General features: G+C 38.0%; 1 protein-coding gene across 3 annotated transcripts in view; it reads right to left on the minus strand.

The window, feature by feature from the left end:
- The window catches only part of FBXL4 (F-box and leucine rich repeat protein 4), an 84,373-nt gene that overhangs the window by 56,410 nt on the left and 4,149 nt on the right, over window positions 1-23,814 (minus strand). For all 3 annotated transcript variants that reach the window (XM_030316007.1, XM_030316009.1, XM_030316010.1), the window contains exons 2-3: window positions 9,312-9,429; window positions 8,075-8,658 (exon numbers count right to left, since the gene is read on the minus strand). In XM_030316007.1, coding sequence (XP_030171867.1) covers window positions 8,075-8,586 — 512 coding nt within the window. In that variant the 5' untranslated portion in view covers window positions 8,587-8,658; window positions 9,312-9,429. The remainder of the gene's footprint in view (window positions 1-8,074; window positions 8,659-9,311; window positions 9,430-23,814) is intronic.

The raw sequence follows: 23,814 nt of genomic DNA on the forward strand, positions 1-23,814 counted from the left end.
GGCGAATTTTTTTAATACAGATTTTATGTCAAGACTAAGAATATTTTTAAATCTGAATACATACTACAAACTGCTTTCAAAGAAGCTTATGCTAATAGTATACAAGAATGACTACTGAAAGTATTAAAGTATTATTTATTTTTTTTCTTTTTTTTTTTTAAACGTTTTATTTATTTTTGAGACAGAGAGAGACAGAGCATGAACAGGAGAGGGTCAGAGAGAGGGAGACACAGAATCCGAAACAGGCTCCAGGCTCTGAGCTGTCAGCACAGAGCCCGATGCGGGGCTCGAACTCACGGACCGCGAGATCATGACCTGAGCTGAAGTTGGCCACTTAACCGACTGAGCCACCCAGGCGCCCAGTATTATTTATTTTTAAAAACAATCTCTAATTTCATGGTAAGCCATATCTCCACATGACAATTTATAATTCCCTGATTACTAACAATATTTAAAATATTTTCATAAACTTATTAATCATATGAGGGTTTTCTTCCTCTAATATATTGCCAGTTCATTTCCTTGGCCCAGTGACCTATTAAGATTTAAGTAGAAACTGATTACGGTAAGACATTTAGGAAACTGAAATAGACAAAAAAGTGTGAGTCATCAACATGTAGGTACCCTCATGGTCTTTAAGCCAAGATGGCAGCAAGAAGGGCATACGGGGAATGGAGAAAGGAAGCATGATCATATCTACCTGTGGGAATAAAAGCACACAGCAGAAGCTCACAGGGATCATAGTAAACGGATCACTACCCACTATAGTAGGAACTTTCGCACTTACTAGAAGCTTTATAATCACCTCATAGTTGCTACTTTTGCTGGTTCTTTCCTGAAAATTAGAAATAAAACTCATCAAACACAAAGAGCCTGTGAGTCCCGTATCTGGAGACAACATGAGAGTTAAGAGTGGAGAGACAGGTCCCACTCTATGACCCACCTTGACAAACTGGGGAAGAGTTCTATTCTAAGGAGTAGAGCAGGTTGTGGCAGGTATAAGAAGGAAAGGAAAGCAGGCTGGGCATCTTCCTCTTCCTGTGACATGGCAGTCAAGCACACTTGGAATGCCAGCCTAGACCTGGGCACCCCTACAGATTAATCGCAAAACTCTTGAGGGTTCCTAACAGTTCTGATTTGAACAATCTCACATAAACTTATGCATTTACATAAATGCATGTAAAGGAACTGACGTATGAATCATTTAAAACATGCTGGTAGGAAAATGCATTCCTAATTTTGAACAGTATATTTCCACGAATCAGGAGGTAAACGGTTTTATTCATTCTTTTGTTGCTATGGCAAAATGACATCAGATGATGTTAGAGAAATGTCTCATGTCTAGGAAAGAAGGACCAGTCAGGACCTTTTGAAATAACTGCCTGTACTGGTTCACAACACATGTGATCTTAAACCCAGTCTGTTTTATTATTTAGCTTCAATGAGGAGCTTTTATGAAGCTTAACAGGAAACACTGAAAATGTGACATAGAAATCATCTGTGCCAGATCCTTTGCAATAAATAAATACAGCTAATACATGCTCTTCATGTGCAGTTTGAACTGCGCTATAATGTAAATTACATTATAAATGTACAAATATAAGCTTAAAGAAAAGCATTGACTAGAGCAGCAATATTCTATGTTAATAAGGTATTAATCTACCAAAGTCTTCCTTACCTACTCTGCAGAATGGACAAGGCTAGATGATGCTTCAAATTGACTTCCTTAACTTTTGTGGTATATCAGGATTAATGCTATTTTAGCATCACTTTCGCTTTTCTATATAGCATGAATATTATATATTTACCTATACATATAACTTAAGTTGTAAATGTGACAGTATACTTAAAGGAGAACATCATCATCTTATCAGTGTTTAGAAATATTTAAAAATATGTCTAAATATAAAAACTTTCAAGTATCTAAATTGGTTATTTATATTTCACTTTTGTCTTGATAACCTAAAAAGTAACAAAAAATTATGAAAAGAAAAATTATTTTATAGGTCTGTGGCCAACTGAATTAAGTTAACATTAACTATGAGATCAATCAAATTGATCCTGAGGTGTGTGCATTAAAGTGAATTTTTATTTAAAATTTCTTAATAGAACTAGAATGTATTATTTCAAAGTTAGCAAGAGAAAGGTATCTATTTTATCCAACAAGAAAATATGCCAGTATTATTTTATTCTGGAAAACTAAAACCAGAATCTTAAAACCTAGTCCATGAAAACAAGCAAATACAAATGTACATGTGCACACGTGTGGGTGTACGTACACACACACACACACACACACACACTATTCTGTGAGATAGCCCCAACTCCTTTAATCCTCTAGACTTAGGACAGCATTAACAAAATTAAACCACTTTAAATTGTGCTCCATAGTCCACACATTTAAGTGTTTACTATATATGCTCACACACTGTATTTATCTACCAGACAAGTCTGACCAACTCTAAATGCCCTATGTAAGTATTTTAAATCTACACTATCGCGTATGCAGGATTCAGCTCTGAATCCCATTCTGGCTGCACTTTAGAACACTTAATTCTGGGATGGTAACCAATAACATTCACTTCACCAGCCCACTTATTTCCCTTTCTGTTGATGGTACTGAACGCCTACCATGTGTCCAGTTCTTAGAAACAAAGAAACAAACCACTCCTTCTCTGCTGTTAATCTCGTTTCCCCATTGAGAAAGGCCCTCCAAGGCTCCCAGGAAGCAACAGGTAAACCAAAAGAGAGAGAGAGATGTTCACCAATGGAAACCAGAGAAAGCAAGTTTTCCAACATATTTAGGTTGGAAGTCAAGCACACAGATGCAAAAAGCTTTCCTATAACCAAAATTTCTCCTGGTTAGTAAGCATATGTAGTAGTCAGCACAAAGACAGTTCTCTTGGCAACACTGCTCCATTTCACCAGCTGAAAGTAAATGGATAGAAGAGGAAAACCAACAAGAATAAAAGAAAAGGATTCCGATAGTATACCTACTCATTCCCTGCCTCCCAGCCTATCTCTAATTGGAACTAACTAGCATCTGCTTTAAGAACCAACCACTTTAGGGCCTGGCGACTTCCATGACAAAATCATGCTTCTTGGCCTACAAAATCAGGACTAGACTATGACCAATTTGAGAAACTGTTACTTAAGCAACTTCCTTTGGCAGCAAATTCTCTATGTGACAGCCACTTTCTTTTCCTCTCCTTTCTTAACTTCAGTATTATATAATTAAATGCTTTCTTTTAACGCTCAAAAAAAAAAAAAAATCCACACCACTAAATTTTATCCCCAAATAACTTTATTCCAGTCAGTTTCTTTAACAGGACCTCAATTTGTCATTTTCTTTCTCCTCTTTTTCTGTCTCTCTCTTCCAATGTGTAACCCTGTACTAGCCTTTTTCTGACTCTTACACAAGCATCCAGTAAGATCTTATCCCCAGGACCAGGACACCGTGTAGTACCTATTTTCTTTTCTCTTAATAGGGCAGTAGGCAAGAAGTCAGAAGACTCTGAGATCTTACAGAACTACCTGTAACTTATCTACTTCATTCACTGAACAAAGAAATCAACCAGACGAAATGGGGAAAGACCGCTTTTGAATTTTGAATGTTCCGGGACTACAAGTCCACTTCCTGCAAACAAATTCCTGAACGACTCCAACACACTCCCTTGTTTGCTAACTCTTAAGATAGGCATAAAACCATGTACTCAATTAAAATATTAGGTAGTAGAGTCCAGTGGTTCCCAAATAACAGCGCGTGATGGAGATTTCCATGAATAAATGTGAAAAATAAGGAATGTATTGGTAAAAAGTTAGACAGGGAAGGAGTCAAACCATAAGAGACTCTTAAAAACTGAGAATAAACTGAGGGTTGATGGGGGGTGGGAGGGAGGGGAAAGTGGGTGGTGAGCATTAAGGGCACCTGTTGGGATGAGCACTGGGTGTTGGATGGAAACCAATTTGACAATAAATTTCATATTTAAAAAATATGCACAAATATACATGTAAAATGCCAACCATTCTTTAAGATTCTGATCATGCTAATTTCTCAGTATAAACTGAGGTTTCTTTTATGACATGATGGTGATGACAAATGATGTATTCCATTTGTTTGTGTTTTTAACGCATACTTACTTAGCAAAGTAAATAATGTGACAACCTGTATCAGTTTTTATGATCATTTTTATTATGTTTACTAGTTTAAGACCGCCAGCTTTCTCTCCCTGTATTCCACTTAGACCTCCTGGTCAGTTCTGTGTGCCCACCTTCCACATCTCCTTGCTTTGCTCCTAAGGGCCTCCACCCGCATCCTTCTTCAAAGTACAGTCTCTCCATCCAGAGGGTAGCATGTGCCTAAGAGACTTCCATTCCCCTTCCCACTCCCCTGGCCACAGCCCAAGACAGGTGCGGGAGTATAAGAGCCCACCTCCCTAATAACTTTTCCTCCAGGCAGACTGAGACTTCATGTGAAAGCGCCTCCTTGCCTGACTTCTTCCTCTCCCTAGTTCTCCTGGCTTCTCCAGGAGCACTTCCAGAGCAAAGCAATTGCATAACAGCAGTCTTGAAGGTCTGCTTCTGGAAAACTGGATCCAAGAGCCCTGCGATTCCCAAAGCGTGGTAACCACTAGGCTAGATCTTAAGAATGGCACTTACACGCTTGTGGCCCCTCACTAGCTTATTCTCTGCACTCTTGAACCTTTGTCAGAAAGTTCTTCAAACACCCAGATCTCATGTCATGATTTCGCCTTTGCATGTGTGGTTCTCTCTGTACCTCTCCCATCCAAACTAAAGCCTCACTCAACCTTCGGCTCTCGGTTAAGTTACTTCCTCAGGGAAGACTTCTCTGAGCCCCACAGCTGAGGTCTTCCCACCACCAACACACGCTCCCTGTGATCTTATGGTCTTCTTCCAGACTGACCTACAACAACTCAAAGAACAAGAGCCATGTTTGTCTGGTTCTTTGTTTTGTTTGCAGCAGCGAACTGGCAGAGAAGGTGTTCAATGTTTCTGACTGTTTAAAGAAATTCACCAAAATGTTAACAGTTACTGAGTCTGGGGAGAATTGTGGAGGTCTTGTTTCCTATATATTTTCTTTCTTGATATTTTATAACAAGTTTTTTTAAACAATGAAACAACTATTGATTTCATAATCAGTAAAATTTTAAAGGTCCTTTTTTTTTTTTTTAATTTTTTTTTTCAACGTTTATTTATTTTTTTTGGGACAGAGAGAGACAGAGCATGAACGGGGGAGGGGCAGAGAGAGAGGGAGACACAGAATCGGAAACAGGCTCCAGGCTCTGAGCCATCAGCCCAGAGCCCGACGCGGGGCTCGAACTCACGGACCGCGAGATCGTGACCTGGCTGAAGTCGGACGCTTAACCGACTGCGCCACCCAGGCGCCCCTTAAAGGTCCTTTTTTATTCCGCAATAATATATATTGGCTAAATTATTTTTCTCTTAAAATGTAAGGGTATTGTCTGTGGAATAAAGATAAAATTCAGTTAAACAAATTAGAGATATATCTATAAATAAAGTCGTCACTTTAATCTCAACCACACACTCCAACGCTCAGCTAGGAATCCAAGAGCATGATTTACACTCAAAATCAGTTATGCAGACATTATGTTTTAGATTAAAGATACTGCATATTTCATAGATCTCATTCCCAAATTTGTTTAGCTTTTCAGGAAAAAGGGGGATAACTTTGTGGGAAAAAGACAAAGAATGATAGAGTCCAATTAAACAATTCTCATGTAAGAAAGGATCCTTCCCAAAGGACTTCTCCCTCAGGGGGAAAAAAAAAATCAAACCTGTATATTAAACGATGCTGGTTTTGTGTTTAAAAAAAAGAAACAGATTCATCAGTAGTATTATTCACAATGAATTTTCGAGTTCATTCTGAAAAGAACAAATAGAGATTATTCCAGCAGTTTCCAGCTCGAGCTGTATTTATTTCCTGACACTGGGGAGGTACTCCCTTAGAGTTGAGGGGGCAAGGGTCTTCAAGGAAGCAATGTGGCAGGTGGTAACTGATCCTTGTCCCCACTCCTCCTCCACTGGCAGCTAGAGTCTTACTGTTTAACAGGTGCCCACAAACTGCTCTGGAGTTAGAATACACTCAAAAGGGCAGGGCTTTTTGTCTATTTTGCTCATTGTTCACTGAGGTATCCCCGATACCCAAAACAATGCTTAGCACATGGTAGACACACACAAATGTTTAATGAACAAATTAACAGTGATATAAAGATCTTAAAACTGATAACAACAAGTAATAGAAAAATGAGCAAATAAGATGATCAGACGGTTCAAGGAGAAGGAAATTTAAATGGCTTTTAAACATGAAAACATATTCAAGCTTGAAGATAATAAAAGTATTCCAACTTAAGGTTTATATAACATTTTCACCTACCAAACAAGCAAAAATATTAAAATTAACATACTCTGTAGGTGAGGCTTTGGCCAAACATGTATGCACATACACTGCTAATACGAATATAAATAGACTCTTTGAAGAGATTTTGGCACTATATATCAAAATTACAAATACACAGGCCTTTGGCTCAGCAATTCTTTTGGGAACTTAACCCACAGACATACTTGCACACGTGAGGTGATTCATGACAAGGTTATTCATTGCATTAATTCTCAAAATAGCAAAAGCATGGAAAAATTAAGTTCCCATCAATAGGCGTTTGGTTAATAAGTTGGGATACATATACACTGTGCATTACTTGCAACTATAGAAAAGAATAAGGAACCTCTCTCTCTTCGTACTTATATGAAAAGACACAATATGTAGTATTAAATGAAACATGGTATAGGACAATGTGAATAGTATGCTTACTTTGTGTGTAAATAAAGTAAAATATTTGTTTTTGCTTATATCCACATAAACTCTGGAAAAAAGTAAGTGGATAAAAGTGGTTTCTTTGAGGAGGGATGGGTCTTAGGCACATGGAGAACAGGATATATGCAAGACTGCATTATGTACTTTTTAGATTCTTGAACCATACGAATATATTACCTAGTCAAATAATTATATTTTTATTTTATTTTTTATTTAAAAAAAATTTTAATGTTTATTTTTGAGAGAGTAAGAGAGAGGGGAGAGAGAGAGATAGAGTGCAAGCCGAGGAAGAGAAGAGAGACAGAGGAAGACACCGAATCCGAACCAGGGCTGGAACTCATGATCCATGAGATCATGACCCGAGCTGAAGTCGGATGCTTAACAGACTGAGCCACCCAGGCACCCCAAATAATTATATTTTTAGAACACAGGAGGCTGAACTACAAAAGAGAGGCACTGGTATGCAAATTGATATAAATAGGCTTTTAGAAAGAATGCATGAATTTCTTAAAGCAACATGTTTTTAATGAATATGCTTGTTACAAAAACATCCCCCTAATATTAAAGCTAATCCCCCAAATACCCCACCTTAAGTATTACTCTATAGGCCTACTTTCAGTTACTCACTGTATGTAAAAGCAATCATATGATACTTTTCTTAAATATGTTACAGGTCATATATCCTACTAACTTCTCAGATTGGCCCACATCCCAATTAGTTCAAATCATGCTTTTTTTGTTTATAGTAAATTGACACACAAATCTCATGACATATGAATGCTATAGTGTAAGGTGTTATAGGTATAAAGAATTCATCATATCTTAAAATGTGTGATCTTTCTTTCCCTATTAGAAAACTAAGGAAAATTTTAAAAATCCAATTTGTTTAGGGGCTCCTGGGTGGCTCAGTCTGTTAAGCGTCAGATTTCGGCTCAGGTCATGATCTCGTGGTTCGTGAGTTCGAGCCTCGCGTCGGGCTTTGTGCTGACAGCTCGGAGCCTGGAACCTGCTTCAGATTCTGTGTCTCCCTCTCTCTCTGGCCCTTCCCCTCTCAAGCTCTGTCTCTCTCTCTCTCTCTCTCTCTCTCTCAAAAATAAACATTAAAAAAAATTTTTTTAATCCAATTTGTCTAAATTAGTTGAGAATAAAAAAAGACCTCCAATATTAAAACATCCAAAACCTTCCAGCCATAAAATCTGGTCATTAAAAACTGAGTCTTACCTTACTTCAGCCGGTGGAATTGGGGAATAGGGATTTGCAGAACAAGCCAGAATTCTAATGACTGCTCCAGGATGATAGGTTTCCAGAACATGAACGGCTGTAGGATACACCTGTTGTTCAAAAGTAAGTTCCACATAGTCTTGGCTTTGAAAATTAGGTGGCGTCCTCTTGAATGGCAAGGAAGCACTAGGACACTGATCCCACCATGTTCCGTAAGTTCGAAATACAGCTGTCTGAGTGAAGTCACCAGAACTTGGAAATACATTTGGTACACCTGCCAAATTCCACATGGTATAGGACATACTGTTCTCACTTCCATAATGGGAACTGAAATCCACTACTTCTCTGGCATACTGGACCACCTCTGCGTGGAGAGGGGAAGTCCGGCTGTTTGATTCTATAGTTCTATGGCTGTTCATCATTTCTCCTCTTGTAGCTGTCCTGGCTCGGCGCCGAAGGCATATATAATAAAACATAGTCAGAACGGTTAACATGGGAAAGACTGGTGACATCTAGGTGTGAATTATGAAGCTTCAAAAGGTCAGGTGTCCTCAGTAAGACGCATGAACTCTTTGAAGGATGTTCTAAAAAAAAATGAATGGCTTGGTAAAGTAAAATAATTTAAATAAGCAGAAAAATGCATGGATAAGGTAATAATTAGGTTTTCCCCCCAATATAATTTCCCAGAATGAAACTGAAAAAGCAAACTCACTGTAAATGTGAAATCTCTGGCATAACTTATCAAATATATTTTTAAGAAACCTAAATATTGAAAATGTATATAATTCTATGCTATGTGGGAAGCAAAACTGATATTATAAGGCAATGGAAGGTACATATGATCCAAAAAACTCCATTTCATACAAAGTTCTATCTTTCAAAAAATACTAAAATCCTTGAACTTTTAAAATTAAAATTATTTAAAATATATGGTGAACATCTAAAACACTGCTGTGAATCTGAAAGAACCTTAAGGCATTGTTTAATTTTACATTTTAACAAATGATTCCCTATTGTTAATTATTACTTACCTCCAAACATGCTAAGTACAGATTTCACATTATGGGAATATAGTTTTCTGGAGCTGACAGTTAATCCAGACCAACTAAATTAACTGCCTTACACATCACAGATCACCAGACAGTGTTTAATTTATAACTCTTAGCAGTATTTGTTAGGGAAGTCCATGGCTGGCTGGCATCTGGTTAGCTGCCAGATACTCTTAGAAATCACTCACCCCAGAGAGAATGGTCACAGGATACACACAGGAAATGTAAAAGTTGGCATTCATCCATGCGCCTTGAAAATTGCATGCTGATTTCAGGTTCAAATGTTGAAACGTCACATTCTTTTACCTATAAGATAAGAGTTTTAGAAGATACTTTTATTTCCAATTTAGGAAGTCAAATAACCCAAAAAGATTATAGATCATCTTTTAGACAGATAAACATAAACAGCTATTTATTTGATATAGAACTTTCTAACTGAACAGGTTACATGTTTCTGAATCTTGTGGACAATTCTGAATAATTTATTTATTTATTTATTTTTTTTTTTAAAATTTTTTTTTCAACGTTTATTTATTTTTGGGACAGAGAGAGACAGAGCATGAACGGGGGAGGGGCAGAGAGAGAGGGAGACACAGAATTGGAAACAGGCTCCAGGCTCTGAGCCATCAGCCCAGAGCCTGACGCGGGGCTCGAACTCACGGACCGCGAGATCGTGACCTGGCTGAAGTCGGACGCTTAACCGACTGCGCCACCCAGGCGCCCCCTGAATAATTTATTTAAAATTTCATGACAAGAGCACCTGGGTGGCTCAGTCAGTTAGGTGTCCGACTTCAGTTCAGGTCATGATCTTGTGGTTCATGGGTTTGAGCCCCAAGACAGGCTCTGTGCTGACAGTTCAGAGCCTGGAGCCTGCTTCGAATTCTTGGTTTCCCTCTCTCTAGTCTTCCCTGCTCATGCTCTGCCTCTCAAAAATAAATAAACATTAAAAAAAATTTTAATGAAAAAACAAAATTTCATGACAGAATGTAGTAAAAATATAATGACCCCTTTCTGTATAAACACTACAAACCTATAGCTTACGGGTCAAAGTACGTGGGCAGACGTGTTATGGGGACCAAACAGTACTTTTTATCTCATTGTTTATTTTTGTTTTTTAAAAATTCTGATTATAATTGATACACAATGTTACATTAGGCTCATATGTAAAACATAGTGATTCAGCATCTCTACACTATACTATATACACTTATACTGTGCTCACCCCAAGTGTAGCTACCATCTGTCACCATATAATGCTATAACAATATCACTGACTATATTCCCTATGCTGTGCCTTTTATTCCCATCACTTATTCATACCATAACTGCAAGCCTGTATCTCCCACTCCCCTTCACCTATTTAGCCCATCCATCAACTCCTTTCCCTCTGACAACTTACAGTGTTCTCTGTATTTATAGGTCTGATTCTGGTTATTCATTTGTGTTTTTAGGTTCCACATATAAGTGAAGTCACATGGTATTTGTCTTTCTCTGTCTCACTTATTTCAATTAGTGTAATACCATCTAGGTCCATCCGTGTTGTCACATATGACAAGACCTCATCCTTTTTTATGGCCATATAATATTCCTGTGTGTGTGTGCATACACACACACACACACACACACACACCACATCTTCTTTATCTATTCATCTATCAATGGACACTTAAGTTGCTTCCATATATTGGCTATTATAAATAATGCTGCAAAGAACATAGAGGTGAATGTATCTTTTTGTGTTAGTGTTTCTATTTTCATTAGGTAAATAGCCAGTAGTAGAATTATTGGATCATACAGTATTTCTATTTTTTATTTTATGAGGAAACTCCATACTGTTTTCCACAGCGGCTATACCAATTAGATTCCCACCAACAGTGCATGAGGGTTCCTTTTTCTCCTATCCTCACCAACACTTGTTATTTCTTGTCTTTTTGATTTTAGCCATTCTGACAGGTGTAAGGTGATATCTCATTGTGGTTTTGATTTGCATTTCCCTCATGATTAGTGATGCTGAGCATCTTTTCATGTGTCTGTTGGCCATCTGTATGTCTTCTTTGAAAAAATGACTATTCAGGTCCTCTGCCCATTTTTTAATCAGACTGGTTTTTTTGTGTTTTTTTTTTTTTTTTTTTGGTATTGAGTTGCATGAGTTCTTTATATATTTTGGATATTAACCCCTTACTGGATATATGATTTGAAATATTTTCTTCCATTCAGTAGGATGCCTTTTTGTCTTGTCGACTATTTCCTTCACTGTGCAAAAGCTTTTTATTTTGATGTAGCTCCAATGGTTTATTTTTGCTTTTGGAGACACATGTAGAAAAATGTTGCTCTAACCAATGTCAAAGAAACTACTATCTAGGTTCACTTCTAGGATTTTTATGGTTTCAGGTCTCACATTTAGGTCTTTAATCCATTTTGTGTATGCTGTTAGAAAGTGGTCCAGTTTCATTCCTTTACATGTAGATGCCCAGTTTTCCCAGCAGCATTTATTGAAGAGACTGTTTACTCCCCATTGTAGAGTCTTGTCTCTTTTGTCATAGATTAATTGATCATATAAGCATGGGCTGTCTATTCTGGGATCTCTTTTCTGTTTCCATTGATCTATATGTCTATATTTGTGCCAATACCATACTCAAATAGTACTTTTTAAAAGTCTGACTAGGTTGCAACCCTTAAAAAATCAAGAGGACCCCCTGTTAGAAGAGCTCTATACTCTCCAGGCAGCTGCCATTATTCCCAGCCAACTTCATTAGTTTGTAACACAGGCTTAACCTCTGTCCATGTTGAGTAGGTACCTCTGGTCTACACAAACAAGGAATTCAAATATACTCATGCCTGTGCCTAAGGTTTAGAAGTTTAACAGAAGTTTAACTTCTCCTAAGAAAATATAACTTTTCTTTAGTAGAGTGATGGGTGAGCCTTTCAAAACTTTAACACTAAGACTAATACCTTAAATGTCCCTGCCACTCAATAGCCTTCAATAATTTTTTTCTTACCTATAAGACATAATCTAAGTTCTTTAGTTTGACCTTCCAAGGTTCTCCTCAAGCTAGACCCACATCTATTTGTCTAACCCAGTAAACTCAGTCAACCTCTAAACACTGTATTACTCTAGGTCTGTCTGCCTCTATCATTCCTTTTCCAGCCACTTTACTCACTATGTTTAGTCTCTGACACCACCTTGGTATCAGATATATACCTTAGCTCCACAAGGGTTTACACTAAAACTAAGTTTCTTGAAGGAGGGAATCCAGCCAAAGATCTTCATTTCTCAAAGTACGAAGAACAATGGTAGGTACAAAATATTGTCATGTTGACAGAAAGGTGATGGGCAAACAAAAAACACTATAAAAGTCTAAAATAATTTAAAATTATGTAACAGAATTCTTGTGCCTCTTAATCCCAGCCAGATGCAAACACACTGAAATATAACCAGTAAAATAGTAATGAAAGAACTGAGCTTGAAACAAGTGAGGAAAATCCACAGCTGTGAGAAACAAACAGCACAGAGCAGGAGCTGAAGCTAATACAACTCTCGGAACCAGTTACAGGCCTTAAGGGTTATTAGGGGACCTTCTAACACCCATGCAGAAAGGTTATTTCAAGCCAGAGGTGACCTCTGGAAGATCTTCATAAAGCCAAACATTAGGAAAGATCATCCTATCTGTGAAACCAGGGATATAAAAACTTAGCTCAATGGCCAAGAAGCCTAAGAAGATAGGACACCAATTTAGGCAATGGAGAAAAGTTGCTAGAGGGAAATCAGACCCTATTAGGCATATATCATGCCTCATAAAGAGCATGGGCCTAAATTCACACTACCATCATCCCTAAGCCAAAAAGCATGGGCCTAAATTCACGCTACCCCATCCCTAAGCCCCCCCAAAAAAACCCCAAAAAAGTAGTCCTGAGCTGGTAAAACTTTAGAAGCTGATAGGGGTAGATGGGAAACCTCTCTGCGGGGATGCTTCCACGACACAGGACAGACTAAACCCTTACAAAAGATACGGCACAGTAAAAACTCACAGACTACAAGAGAAAATGAACCATGATGAAGGACAGTCAGTAGGCAGACTCACTAAGTGGAGGAACTTGCACTCCAAGAACAAGAAATAATAGAACAATCTGAACAAGACAATTTCTGGAGAAGAGTAACAAAACACGTATTAAAATAAGTAAGGTGGGTCTGCAGCACATGTTCCTAGAGTTGATGTACCAGGAATCGACAATTTGGATTCACCTCAGAAAATGTAACACCAAGTGCTAAAGTATAGGTCATGTTATCAGTGTGGGAAAAAATAATTATCTAGTACGCACTTCTTTATTCAAATATTTCACCTACCACAAGTATAAATCTGTTGCAAAGAAAAAATTTACAAATGCACAAATCTCAAATATTTAATGCCAAAATTTAAAATGATACAGCTCTTTGATCATACACACTTCATTCCAAAATAGGCTCCCAGGTAAATCAACAGGGGTAATTTCCCAAAGAATTTATTTGGTCCTTCTGTCTCTTAAAAGGAAAAGAATAAAATAAACTGCAAAATGAAATTTAGGAAATAAAGAACAATTTATAAGTATCCAACTCAAGTGACAGACAACTGGAAGACTGCAAGTTTTATTCCTGGAAATCTTCATGAGCGTGACAGGTAGGCCACCTGCAAGGTGGACGGATGGGTCTGGCTTTATAATCTTTGGACATCACTTCTCACTCCACAGTCTGTAAACTGCTTCGAATAAGCTTCTTTCACTTTCTTTATAAAACTGCATTTATCAGAAAGTAAAAATTTCATAAAACCAAAGATACATCTGCAAAATAAGATATCATCATTCATGTGAACTTTCACAATCATTCTGGGCAAAAAGATGGAGACAAATTGGGATAGCCAAATTCTATTTGACATACTAAGCCACAAACTTTGTTTCCCAGCTAGCTTTTACTACTACAGAATATGGGATAATATCAAAAGCAGCAAGAGTGCCATATGAGCAATATCATTTTAAAGCTGTGTTACAGTAAAATTTTACATTGAAGCAACATATGTAAAAGTGAGTTATAAACTGTAAATATATGTATTATGTATTCAAACTTCTGCAGAGTAGAAGAGAAATGTAAATGGATGCTTTATTTTTTCCAACCACGAATAACAATAATTGTTATTTTTTAAGATAAAGCTAAAAATGACAAAAGAAATTTTTGAAAGAAGGAAAAGCAGTGTATAGTACACGGAAAAAGCAAATATATTTATTCTTTTCCAGCAGTACTATTCAGAAAAATGTAATAAAGTTAAAACCTGCTTTTTGAAAATAAACAAGGCATAGAAATAAAAAAGGAAATGTGCAAACCCATTGTTAACACCCTTCATTGATTCTAAACTCCTTTCCAATCACTCAGATGACACATCAAAATGTTTGGGGCGGCTGGGGAAGAACATATGGAGAAGAAAGGCTAGCTCGCTCTACTTTTCCCTGGCAAATGAAGCTGAAAAGGGGATTGGAGCCATAGTCTCAGGACTCATGTGGGCGGCAATGGCCAATGCTTAAGTCCAAATCGTCTACGTACTGTCTGGACTTTAGCCAAGGCATGGAGGCAATTTGTGATAACCAGTGAATATCCCAATGGGCAATGAACCAAATGTAAAAGATACAATAACTCTATTTTATGGGGAGAATGGGATTCAAAGGCAAAATGACTTTTCCCACCTGGTTCAAATAAATAAATATTAGTCTGTTACACTAAACTGGTCCAAAAGGATGGTTATAAAATATACCTTTGGAGAGGCATTTTCTTTTCTGGTTCATTCAAAATGCACCTTTAATTTTGAAAACTCTTACAACATATACAAATATTATTTTCCACTTAACAAGTCAGAATTAGAAATAGGGTGATTGTTATCTTGTTAGTCATTTAATCCAATTACTCGCCAACAATGGCTAGGAGGTGAGAAATTCTCCACAACACATGGAACTTTTCTACTAGCACAATCAAGGAATACAGAACGACAGCCATTTGAACTTCTATCCTGAGACTCTCAGACTCCTTGGGAAACAACGTGCTTTACACGACATGATTTTATTATAATACAACTTTATTTTCAACTACATCTTTCATATTCTAAAATGCTTAACAAAGTTAAATAATACAATTGCAGAGAAAGCAGTAACAGTGGAGAAGAGAAATTAAGAGGTGTAGACAAGGGAGAACATATGTTTTCTACTGAGATTTGAAGTGAGATGGGGAGTCGATGAGGCGGAGAGAAGCAGGATGGCAGGCGCTGCAGAGAAGGCGGCTAGAGCTCCGGCACCGGGAAGAGGAGGGATGGAAAGGGCCTTTCATACAATAAACAAAAGGAGGCAATCAGAAGGAACCGCAGCCAGGACCACGCCAAGGCTAGGTTCACAGTGGGAGGCAAGAAGCTAGAGACAAGTTGAAAACTCAAGGAGGATTCTCCGCGTCAAGTGAAAAGATCCGGGAAAAGGAAAGAGGACGGGCAACAAGGCACGGCCAGACACTGAAGGCAATTCCCATCACGGTACCTCCGCAGAGCGGCCCACGGAGACGTGCCCGAGAAGAGCTGGGGGAAAACGAGGGTCGGGGCCGCTCCGCAGCATCATACCAAAATGTAAGAGTGCATAATGCGGTAAGGTATCAAGAAGAAAGGCCAAACGTGAAATGGTATCATTTCTGAATCCTGCTGAAATGGACCAAGAGACACGCTTTTGAGGAGAGGTGTCTTGCAATCAAGACACCGGCGCATGCAGGAACACATCGGTCAAGAAGAGTGGATGGAATCAGATTTGAATTCAGGGCAGCAGCTGCCCCTCCGAAGCAGCCCTCTTTCCTGGCCTGCCCCCTCCAGGCTTCTCTGCCATCACGTGCTCTTATATCTCCTCCTCTTGTTGGAGCACTTCTCCCTGGGGCTTCTTCCTCTTCATCCTCAAATACACAGAGGTACCACTGAACGAAGGCTGACTTTCTGATAAAATACTCCAGAATGCTCCACCTACCTGGGCACCAGTCTTCTCCCCCTCCCTTCCGCTTCTACACACTCACCACTCTTGCCGTAGAACATCCACCTGGCCCTCACCACACCTGGGCTTGCACACCTCAGCGTCTTCAAGTCTTCCACTGAGGCTGGGCTGCTCTGGAATGCCCCTGTTCTTCCCCCACTTGGCACCCCCTTATTCATCTGTTAGGGTCCGTCAGCTCACTCACTGTTTCTCTGCTCTTACATTTTCTGGGTCATTCCTTACATGGTGAGACATTTTTTCTGCCCTCCCAGACAATGAATTCCTCAAGTTCTGAGATGTCACTGAATGGTAACTACACTGTTAGGGCCTAGCACATGCCAATATATGCTCAAGAAGCACTCGTTCTGTTTTTTGAAGACCGGCAGAGGACATGGCTGGACAGAATTAAAATAAACACAGAAATAAAGCCAGAGACTCTTCAAGGTAAGAACACATAGATGGAAAAATGAAGCAAAAGGAGCTCCATACCTTGATACAGAGCAAAAGAGGGGAAAAAATGGATAATAAAAACCGAAACACAATAGGTAAGAATCAAATGTAGGACCTTCTTTGAAGCCATCCAATAAGGAATAGTATACATATTGAAATTTTACTTTTCAAAGAGAATGTAAAAAAGTAGTAACCTCTGTTAGTACAAAAGCAGCCCCAGAACCCATAAAAGAGACTTGACCTTGGCTACAAAGAAACTGATTGAAATTAAAGAAAGATTCATGAAAGAGATGATTGGAAAGGTAAAAGGAAACTATTTTCTCAAATACAATGAAGGTTTTTTTTTGTTTTTTTTTTTTTTTTAGCACTCCAAATCTATGTTAAAGACCGGAGGATGATTAAGAACTGGAAAAACTATGAATGAAAAGTAAATTCTTAGAAAAAGTGATAACCTAGGAGCAAGAGGGCACAGACAAGCTGAGAAAGGCAATAATAAAAAAGAGCAAGGGTAAAAAGACAAGTTGATACAGTTCTGGTATTAGATGAGCTACGAAGGAGCACAGACCTAGGCAAAGCAGCCCTCTGACTTCACCATAATTATTTACATTACAATGTACTATATTAAAATAATGTAACACTGTCAATAAGGAGACTACCGGAGACGGAATATTACTACTTGATGTGCCTCTCTCTTCCTCTAAGTAAATCTTCCTCCAGTTAAAACACTTTTACTCTGATTAGTTTTTATCCAACAAGGCCCCAATATAGAATAAATGTGTAGAGTTCTTAACTGAACCAAGCGTAGGAACTGGGAAAATAGAGCCTCCTATCCAGCTTCAAAGATTCTTGAAAATCTAGAGCAAAAGAAGGCAGGGGAACCACTGAGAAAGAAAAATCTAAAGGTGGAGGAAAAATCCTGAAAACCAAAGACAAACAGTACTTCTTTCTCTTCTGGGAATCAAAGTAGCACTCAAAACTACAAAAAGTAGCATTTCAAAACTTCTGCTGAGGTGATGAATGATTGGTGAGGACTAAGCAAGAAGTACAGAGGAAGTCAAATTACAAATAAACTTGTCAGAAAACAAGGGATAAGATTTAGAATCAATTTAAACTAGAAATTGATCATGGTTAGTTTTGCAGAATGTTTTCTCTCTCTTTCTTTCATATACTTTAACAACCAAATCTCAATTTATGAAATACTTCATGACCATTCTTTAGTAGCAAGAGAAAGGAATTAAGGGGTCAATGTTTTGTTTTGTTTAAAAAAAAAAAAAAAAGGAAACAAAACAAAAGTTTTGTGTCTGGCCTGGAGAAACCAGGTCTGATCCCCTCCTTCTTCACAGTTTAGGGTTATTCTGGCATTTGGTTAAGCCGGCTTAATCTGTTTAATGTTATCAATACATTTTAAACAGGGGCACTGAAGTTCACTCCCACCACCAGGGCTTTCTTTAGGGTGCCAGGGCCCTAGGCCTTAAAACATTAGCCAAACTCCCAATTTGCAAATCAGAGTCAGGAGTTCTTGCTCCCGGCTGCAGGCCCAGGCCCCAACATGTCCCCTTCCTAGGGTCACAAAGAGCAGAGAGGAAGAGGAACCTGGGGGTTGTGTGGGAATCTGCTCTTAGGCGCTGGATGCCTCTGCCCGGCCCTGCATAATGCTGACTGCCCCTCCTCTCTCTCAACAGATTCTGAGTAAGTAGTGCCTGAGACCCTGCCCCGTAGAGCTTAAAGGTGGGACTGGGGGTGTAGAAGTGGCCTGCCCTTTTCTGTCTTCACTGAACAGTTCATTCTAACAGGGAAGGAAGGGGGAAAGCTCTAGATTGGGTGAGGGGAGTGGGGGTGTCAGGGAGGCAAGTGTGCTGTGTTACTGTGTCAATAAACTGAGTTAAAGTTAAAAAAAAAAGTGACAAGGAAGGACATGTTCCTAAAAACACAGATACGATATATAAAGTACCTTAGGTACAGATACCACCATGCTATATTATCTATATTTTACCGTTTTCTTCATTGTTAATAATGGGTAAGAATAAGCCATCTGAGTGGGAAAATAACCCTAAACCTTTGGCAGATACACAATGTACATTTAACTAAAGTCTAAAATATTAGGAATATCTGGTTAAGGGCAATTTTTTTTTTAATTTTTTTTTTCAACGTTTATTTTATTTTTGGGACAGAGAGAAACAGAGCATGAACGGGGGAGGGGCAGAGAGAGAGGGAGACACAGAATCGGAAACAGGCTCCAGGCTCTGAGCCATCAGCCCAGAGCCCGACGCGGGGCTCGAACTCCCGGACCGCGAGATCGTGACCTGGCTGAAGTCGGACGCTTAACCGACTGCGCCACCCAGGCGCCCCTGGTTAAGGGCAATTTTAATAGACTCACTGAAGCCAGAAAAAATCTTTCTAGCTCTTAAAACCATACATTATATTGAATTTACTTTAGCCAAATACTAACTGTACATTTTTGTACAGTAAAACAAAGAGCATTTTACCTAACAGAAATATATTACATTTATACTTAGCCTCCCTAACAAAAATCCAACTACAAGATCATAGATATGTCACTTCTAGCCATTCCTGCAAAAAGAGCAACTAACTAAAATGGTATAGTACTGTTAAATCAACTTTGGTGTGCAATTTACATTCCAAAAAAAGTACTCCACTTTAAGTGTATAGTTTTTGTTTTTAATTTTTTTAATGTTTATTTATTTTTGAGAGAGGGAGAGAGAGAGACACAGAGACAGAGCACGAATGGGGGAGGGGAAGAGAGAGAGGGAGACTCAGAATCCCAAGCAGGCTCCAGGTTCTGAGCTGTCAGCACAGAGCCCAATGCAGGGCTCAAACTCACGAACTTTGAGAAAATGACCTGAGCCGAAGTCGGACACTTAACCAACTGAGCCACCCAGGCTCAGAGTATAGTTTAATGAGTTTTGACAAAGACACATACCAATGTAATCATTTCCAGAACTGAAATATAGAATGTTTCCATTCAGCACAAAAGTTTCCTTGGTGCCCCCTTCCAATCATCCATCCACTTCCTTTTTTTTTTTTAAGTTTACTTATTTATTTTGAGAGAGAGTGCGAAAGGGTGCAAGTACATGTACACGCACACGAGTAGGAGAGGGGCAGAGAGAGAGGGAGAGAGAATCCCAAGCAGGTTGTGCACTGTCAGCACAGAGCCCGATGCAGGGCTTGAACTAACAAATCGCGAGATCATGACCTGAGCCAAAATCAAGAGTCAGATGCTTAACTGAGTAAGCCACTCAGGTGTCCCGTCCCATCCACTTCCTGCACCGGATAAAAAATAATCTGCTTCCTATCACTGTAAGTCAGATTGTCCTTTATTCTAGAATTACATAAGTGAAATAATATATCTGTATTCTGTTTATCTCGCACAGCCTATCTTTAAGATTTATCCCTGTTATTATGTGTATCAGCAGTTTGTTCCCTTTTATTGCTGAATCATACCCATTATGTGGACATATCCTGTCACCTGCTGATAAACATTTCGTTTTGTTGCGCCAAAATGTTTCTAAAATGGCTGCAGCAGTTTACATTTCCACCAGCAGTGTGTGACAATTCTAGTTGTTCCACACCTTCATCAGTAGTTACTGCTGTCAGTCTGTAGCCATTCCAGTGGGTGGGTGGAAACATCTTGTTTTAATGACGTGGAACATTTTTTTATATCTTTATTTGCCATTTGTATCTTCTTTAGTGAGATGTCTAATTTGTCCATTTTTAAAATCAGGTTTTCTTGGTTTCACATTATTGAGTTGTAAGAGTTCTTTATACATTCTAGATACAAGTTTTTTTATCAGATATGTTTTGCAAACACTTTCTCCCAGTCTGTGCCTGGCTTTTCATCTATTTGATAATATCTTTTAAAGAGAAAAGTTTTGGGGCGCCTGGGTGGCGCAGTCGGTTAAGCGTCCGACTTCAACCAGGTCACGATCTCGCGGTCCGTGAGTTCGAGCCCCGCGTCGGGCTCTGGGCTGATGGCTCAGAGCCTGGAGCCTGTTTCCGATTCTGTGTCTCCCTCTCTCTCTGCCCCTCCCCCATTCATGCTCTGTCTCTCTCTGTCCCAAAAATAAATAAACGTTGAAAAAAAAAAAAATTTAAAGAGAAAAGTTTTCCATTTTTATTAAGTCCAATTTATCATTTTCTTCTTTTATTGCATATTTTTGTGTATCCTAGCAAACATTTTCCTTAAGAGCAATGTCAAGCATAATTTCAAAAAGGTAAACCCTGGGACAGATAGTATTTAATATCTTAAACCTGGGAATAGTTAATTATAGATTAATGAAATTTTAAGATGATACCAAATTGGATGCTGCAAACATTGCCGGCGGGAATGCAAAGTGGTATAGCCACTTTGGAAAACTTTGGCAGTTTATAATACAGTTCAACATACCCTCACCAAAACATCTAGCAACCTCACTCCTACTTTATTTATTCAAGTGTATTAAAACCTATTTTCAGACAAAAATCTGTACACAAATGTTTATATATTTATTCATAATCACTCCAAGATATCGCTCAACAGATGAAAGATTAAGCAACTATCCATACAATGAAATATTACTCAGTAATAAAAAGGAATGAACCATTGATTCAGCCAATAGCACAGATGAATCTTAAAATGATTTTGTAAGTGAAAGAAGCCACACTGAAAGGCTACATATTGTATAACCTCATTTATAAGACTCTAGGAAAAAGCAAAACCATAGGGAAGACAAACAGGTCAGTGGTTGCCAGAGAGTTAGGGGAAAAGACAGGGGTTGACTCCAATGATTACAAACGGCCCTCACAAAGGAATTCGTAGGGTAATGGAACTGTTCTGTGTGCTTTCGATTTCAGTCTTTGTTTTGGACCAAAACAAAGTCAAACTGGAGATTTAATATCCCCATACCGGCTTGTTTATGGGACCCTACTTTATTGGCCTCTTCTTGACCAGCATACCCTGAAAGATACCTATTAGTTGGCATGTCCTGCCCATTCATGTCTAGCACAAAGCGGCATCACAGAGCCCTACCACTCACCTGGCTTTAGGAAACTACCTGTCCAGAAGAGTGAACAGTGACCTTCATGACCACAGAGATTCCCAACCAGGTACAAATCAGTCAACATAGATCTGCATTTATAGATATGAGCAGAATTAGCCATCTTAAAGACCAGGAAACAAGTTGGGCAGTTAGAACAAATGATCTCCAGTAAAAGTTAATAAATGATAGAAGAGCACTGTCAAATAACAGTTGTTATCTTTCGTGTGGATTAATAGAGTATGGGATTCATAAAACAAGTAGAACTAATTTTTTAAAAATGTTAAGGTCTTTGAAATTAAAAACATGGTGGCTAAAGTTAAAAATTTAAATGAAAAAATGATAAGTGACTTGGAATACAAATGCAAGAAACCTAATGCCTATATAAAATGGATTCAAGAGACTAAAGCTGATGAAAATTCAAGTACATGCTAGAATATAATGTAATATTTCAGAAATTCTACAGAAGAAAAAATGTACTTAAACTCTTATTCACAGAAAAACAAACAACAAAATGAAAAATATTTCTTGACATGCAAACATACTTCCCATAACTCTCCTTAAAAACAGTCTTTAAAAAGTATTCCAATCAAAAAACAAGAGTTAAAATAAATATTTTTATTTTTTTATTTTTTTTATTATTTTTTTAATGTTTATTTATTTTTGAGACAGAGAGAGACACAGCATGAGCAGGGAAGGGGCAGAGAGAGAGGGAGACACAGAATCGGAAGCAGGCTCCAGGCTCTGAGCTGTCAGCACAGAGCCCGACGCGGGGCTCAAACTCACAAACTGTGAGATCATGACCTGAGCCGAAGTCGGACGCTTAACCGACTGAGCCACCCAGGCGGCCCAAAAAAAATATTTTTAAAAGGGAAAGACATAATATTCAAGTCACTAGTGACTTTATAGTCAAATCTGAATCATTACAGACACAGTACTGGTGAAGGTGAAAAGGATGGTTGGGGAAAAACAAGTAATATAAAAAAGAAATCAAGTCAATAAAACTAAGAATGTAGGGAAGGCAAGGAGTCACAGTCTCATATTATTAAAAGGAAGTATAAGGGAAACAATTATATAGATGGTTTTATAGTTTCCAAACTTGCAAGGGAGAAGAAAAAAGATAAATATGAATAGGTTAAATTTTCCTATGAAAAGATAAAGCCTTTTGCACAAGGAATCTCTGTAATGGAACTGTTCTGTATTTTGACTATGGTGGTGGTCACAAGATCTATATGAAACTACAGAGAATTAAATGCAAACATACCCAAGAGAGCACGTGAAAGTTATGAAATCTAGATGAGGTCTGTAGATTGTACCAATGTCAATTTCCTAGGTGTAATATTATACTTTAGTTATGCAAGATGCACCACAGAAGGAAACTAGGTGAAGTGTACATAGGCATTTCTCTATATTGTTTCTTATCATTGCATGTGAATCTATAATTATTCTCTTACAGACTTTCAGTTTAAGACAGGGGAAAGACTGGAGAAAGAAACGTCCAGCTATATGATGCCTGAGGTTTACAAGAGAGGCAAGTAAAGCAAAATGATGTAGGCTGATTAAAATTAAACATGGGCAATATAGATCTGGCACACACAAAACTGACAGAGATGCCAACAGTAATATCAGACAGTATAGACTTCAAGGCAAAAAAAATCATTAAACAAGGAAAAAAGGGTATTTTGTATTTTGTAAGATTAAAATCCAAGCGATTACACATAGGACGAATTCAACCACATTCATAGTCACAGTAGGAAACCAACATATTTTACTTACTAATTTGTCAATTTTGAAGAAAAAATAATATAGCATAATAAATGTGTCAAATGAAAACAACAGGGAAAGGATGGCTTATGAAAATAAATGTTTTAGAAAAATATCCAGATATTTAGAAAAGTAAATTTAGGATATTAACATAGCAACTATTTCTTAATCTAAATTTATGATACAAAATATCCAATTAAGAGAATATGTACAAAGTATCTTAATAATCTTGGGGTAGAAATTCAGAGGTCATGAAGAGAATAATAGAACTGACAACATAAATACTATAAAAATGTATATATAGCAAAAGTTCCCAGAAACATTAAAAGAATATAGACTATGAAAAAAAAATATTATCAAATGGTATACCAAGTCACTAAGAGCCACAACATGTAAAGAACTATTACAAACCACTAAGAAAAACAGA

The sequence above is a fragment of the Lynx canadensis genome, chromosome B2, assembly GCF_007474595.2.
Source record: "Lynx canadensis isolate LIC74 chromosome B2, mLynCan4.pri.v2, whole genome shotgun sequence".
In the NCBI taxonomy this organism is placed as follows: domain Eukaryota; kingdom Metazoa; phylum Chordata; class Mammalia; order Carnivora; family Felidae; genus Lynx; species Lynx canadensis.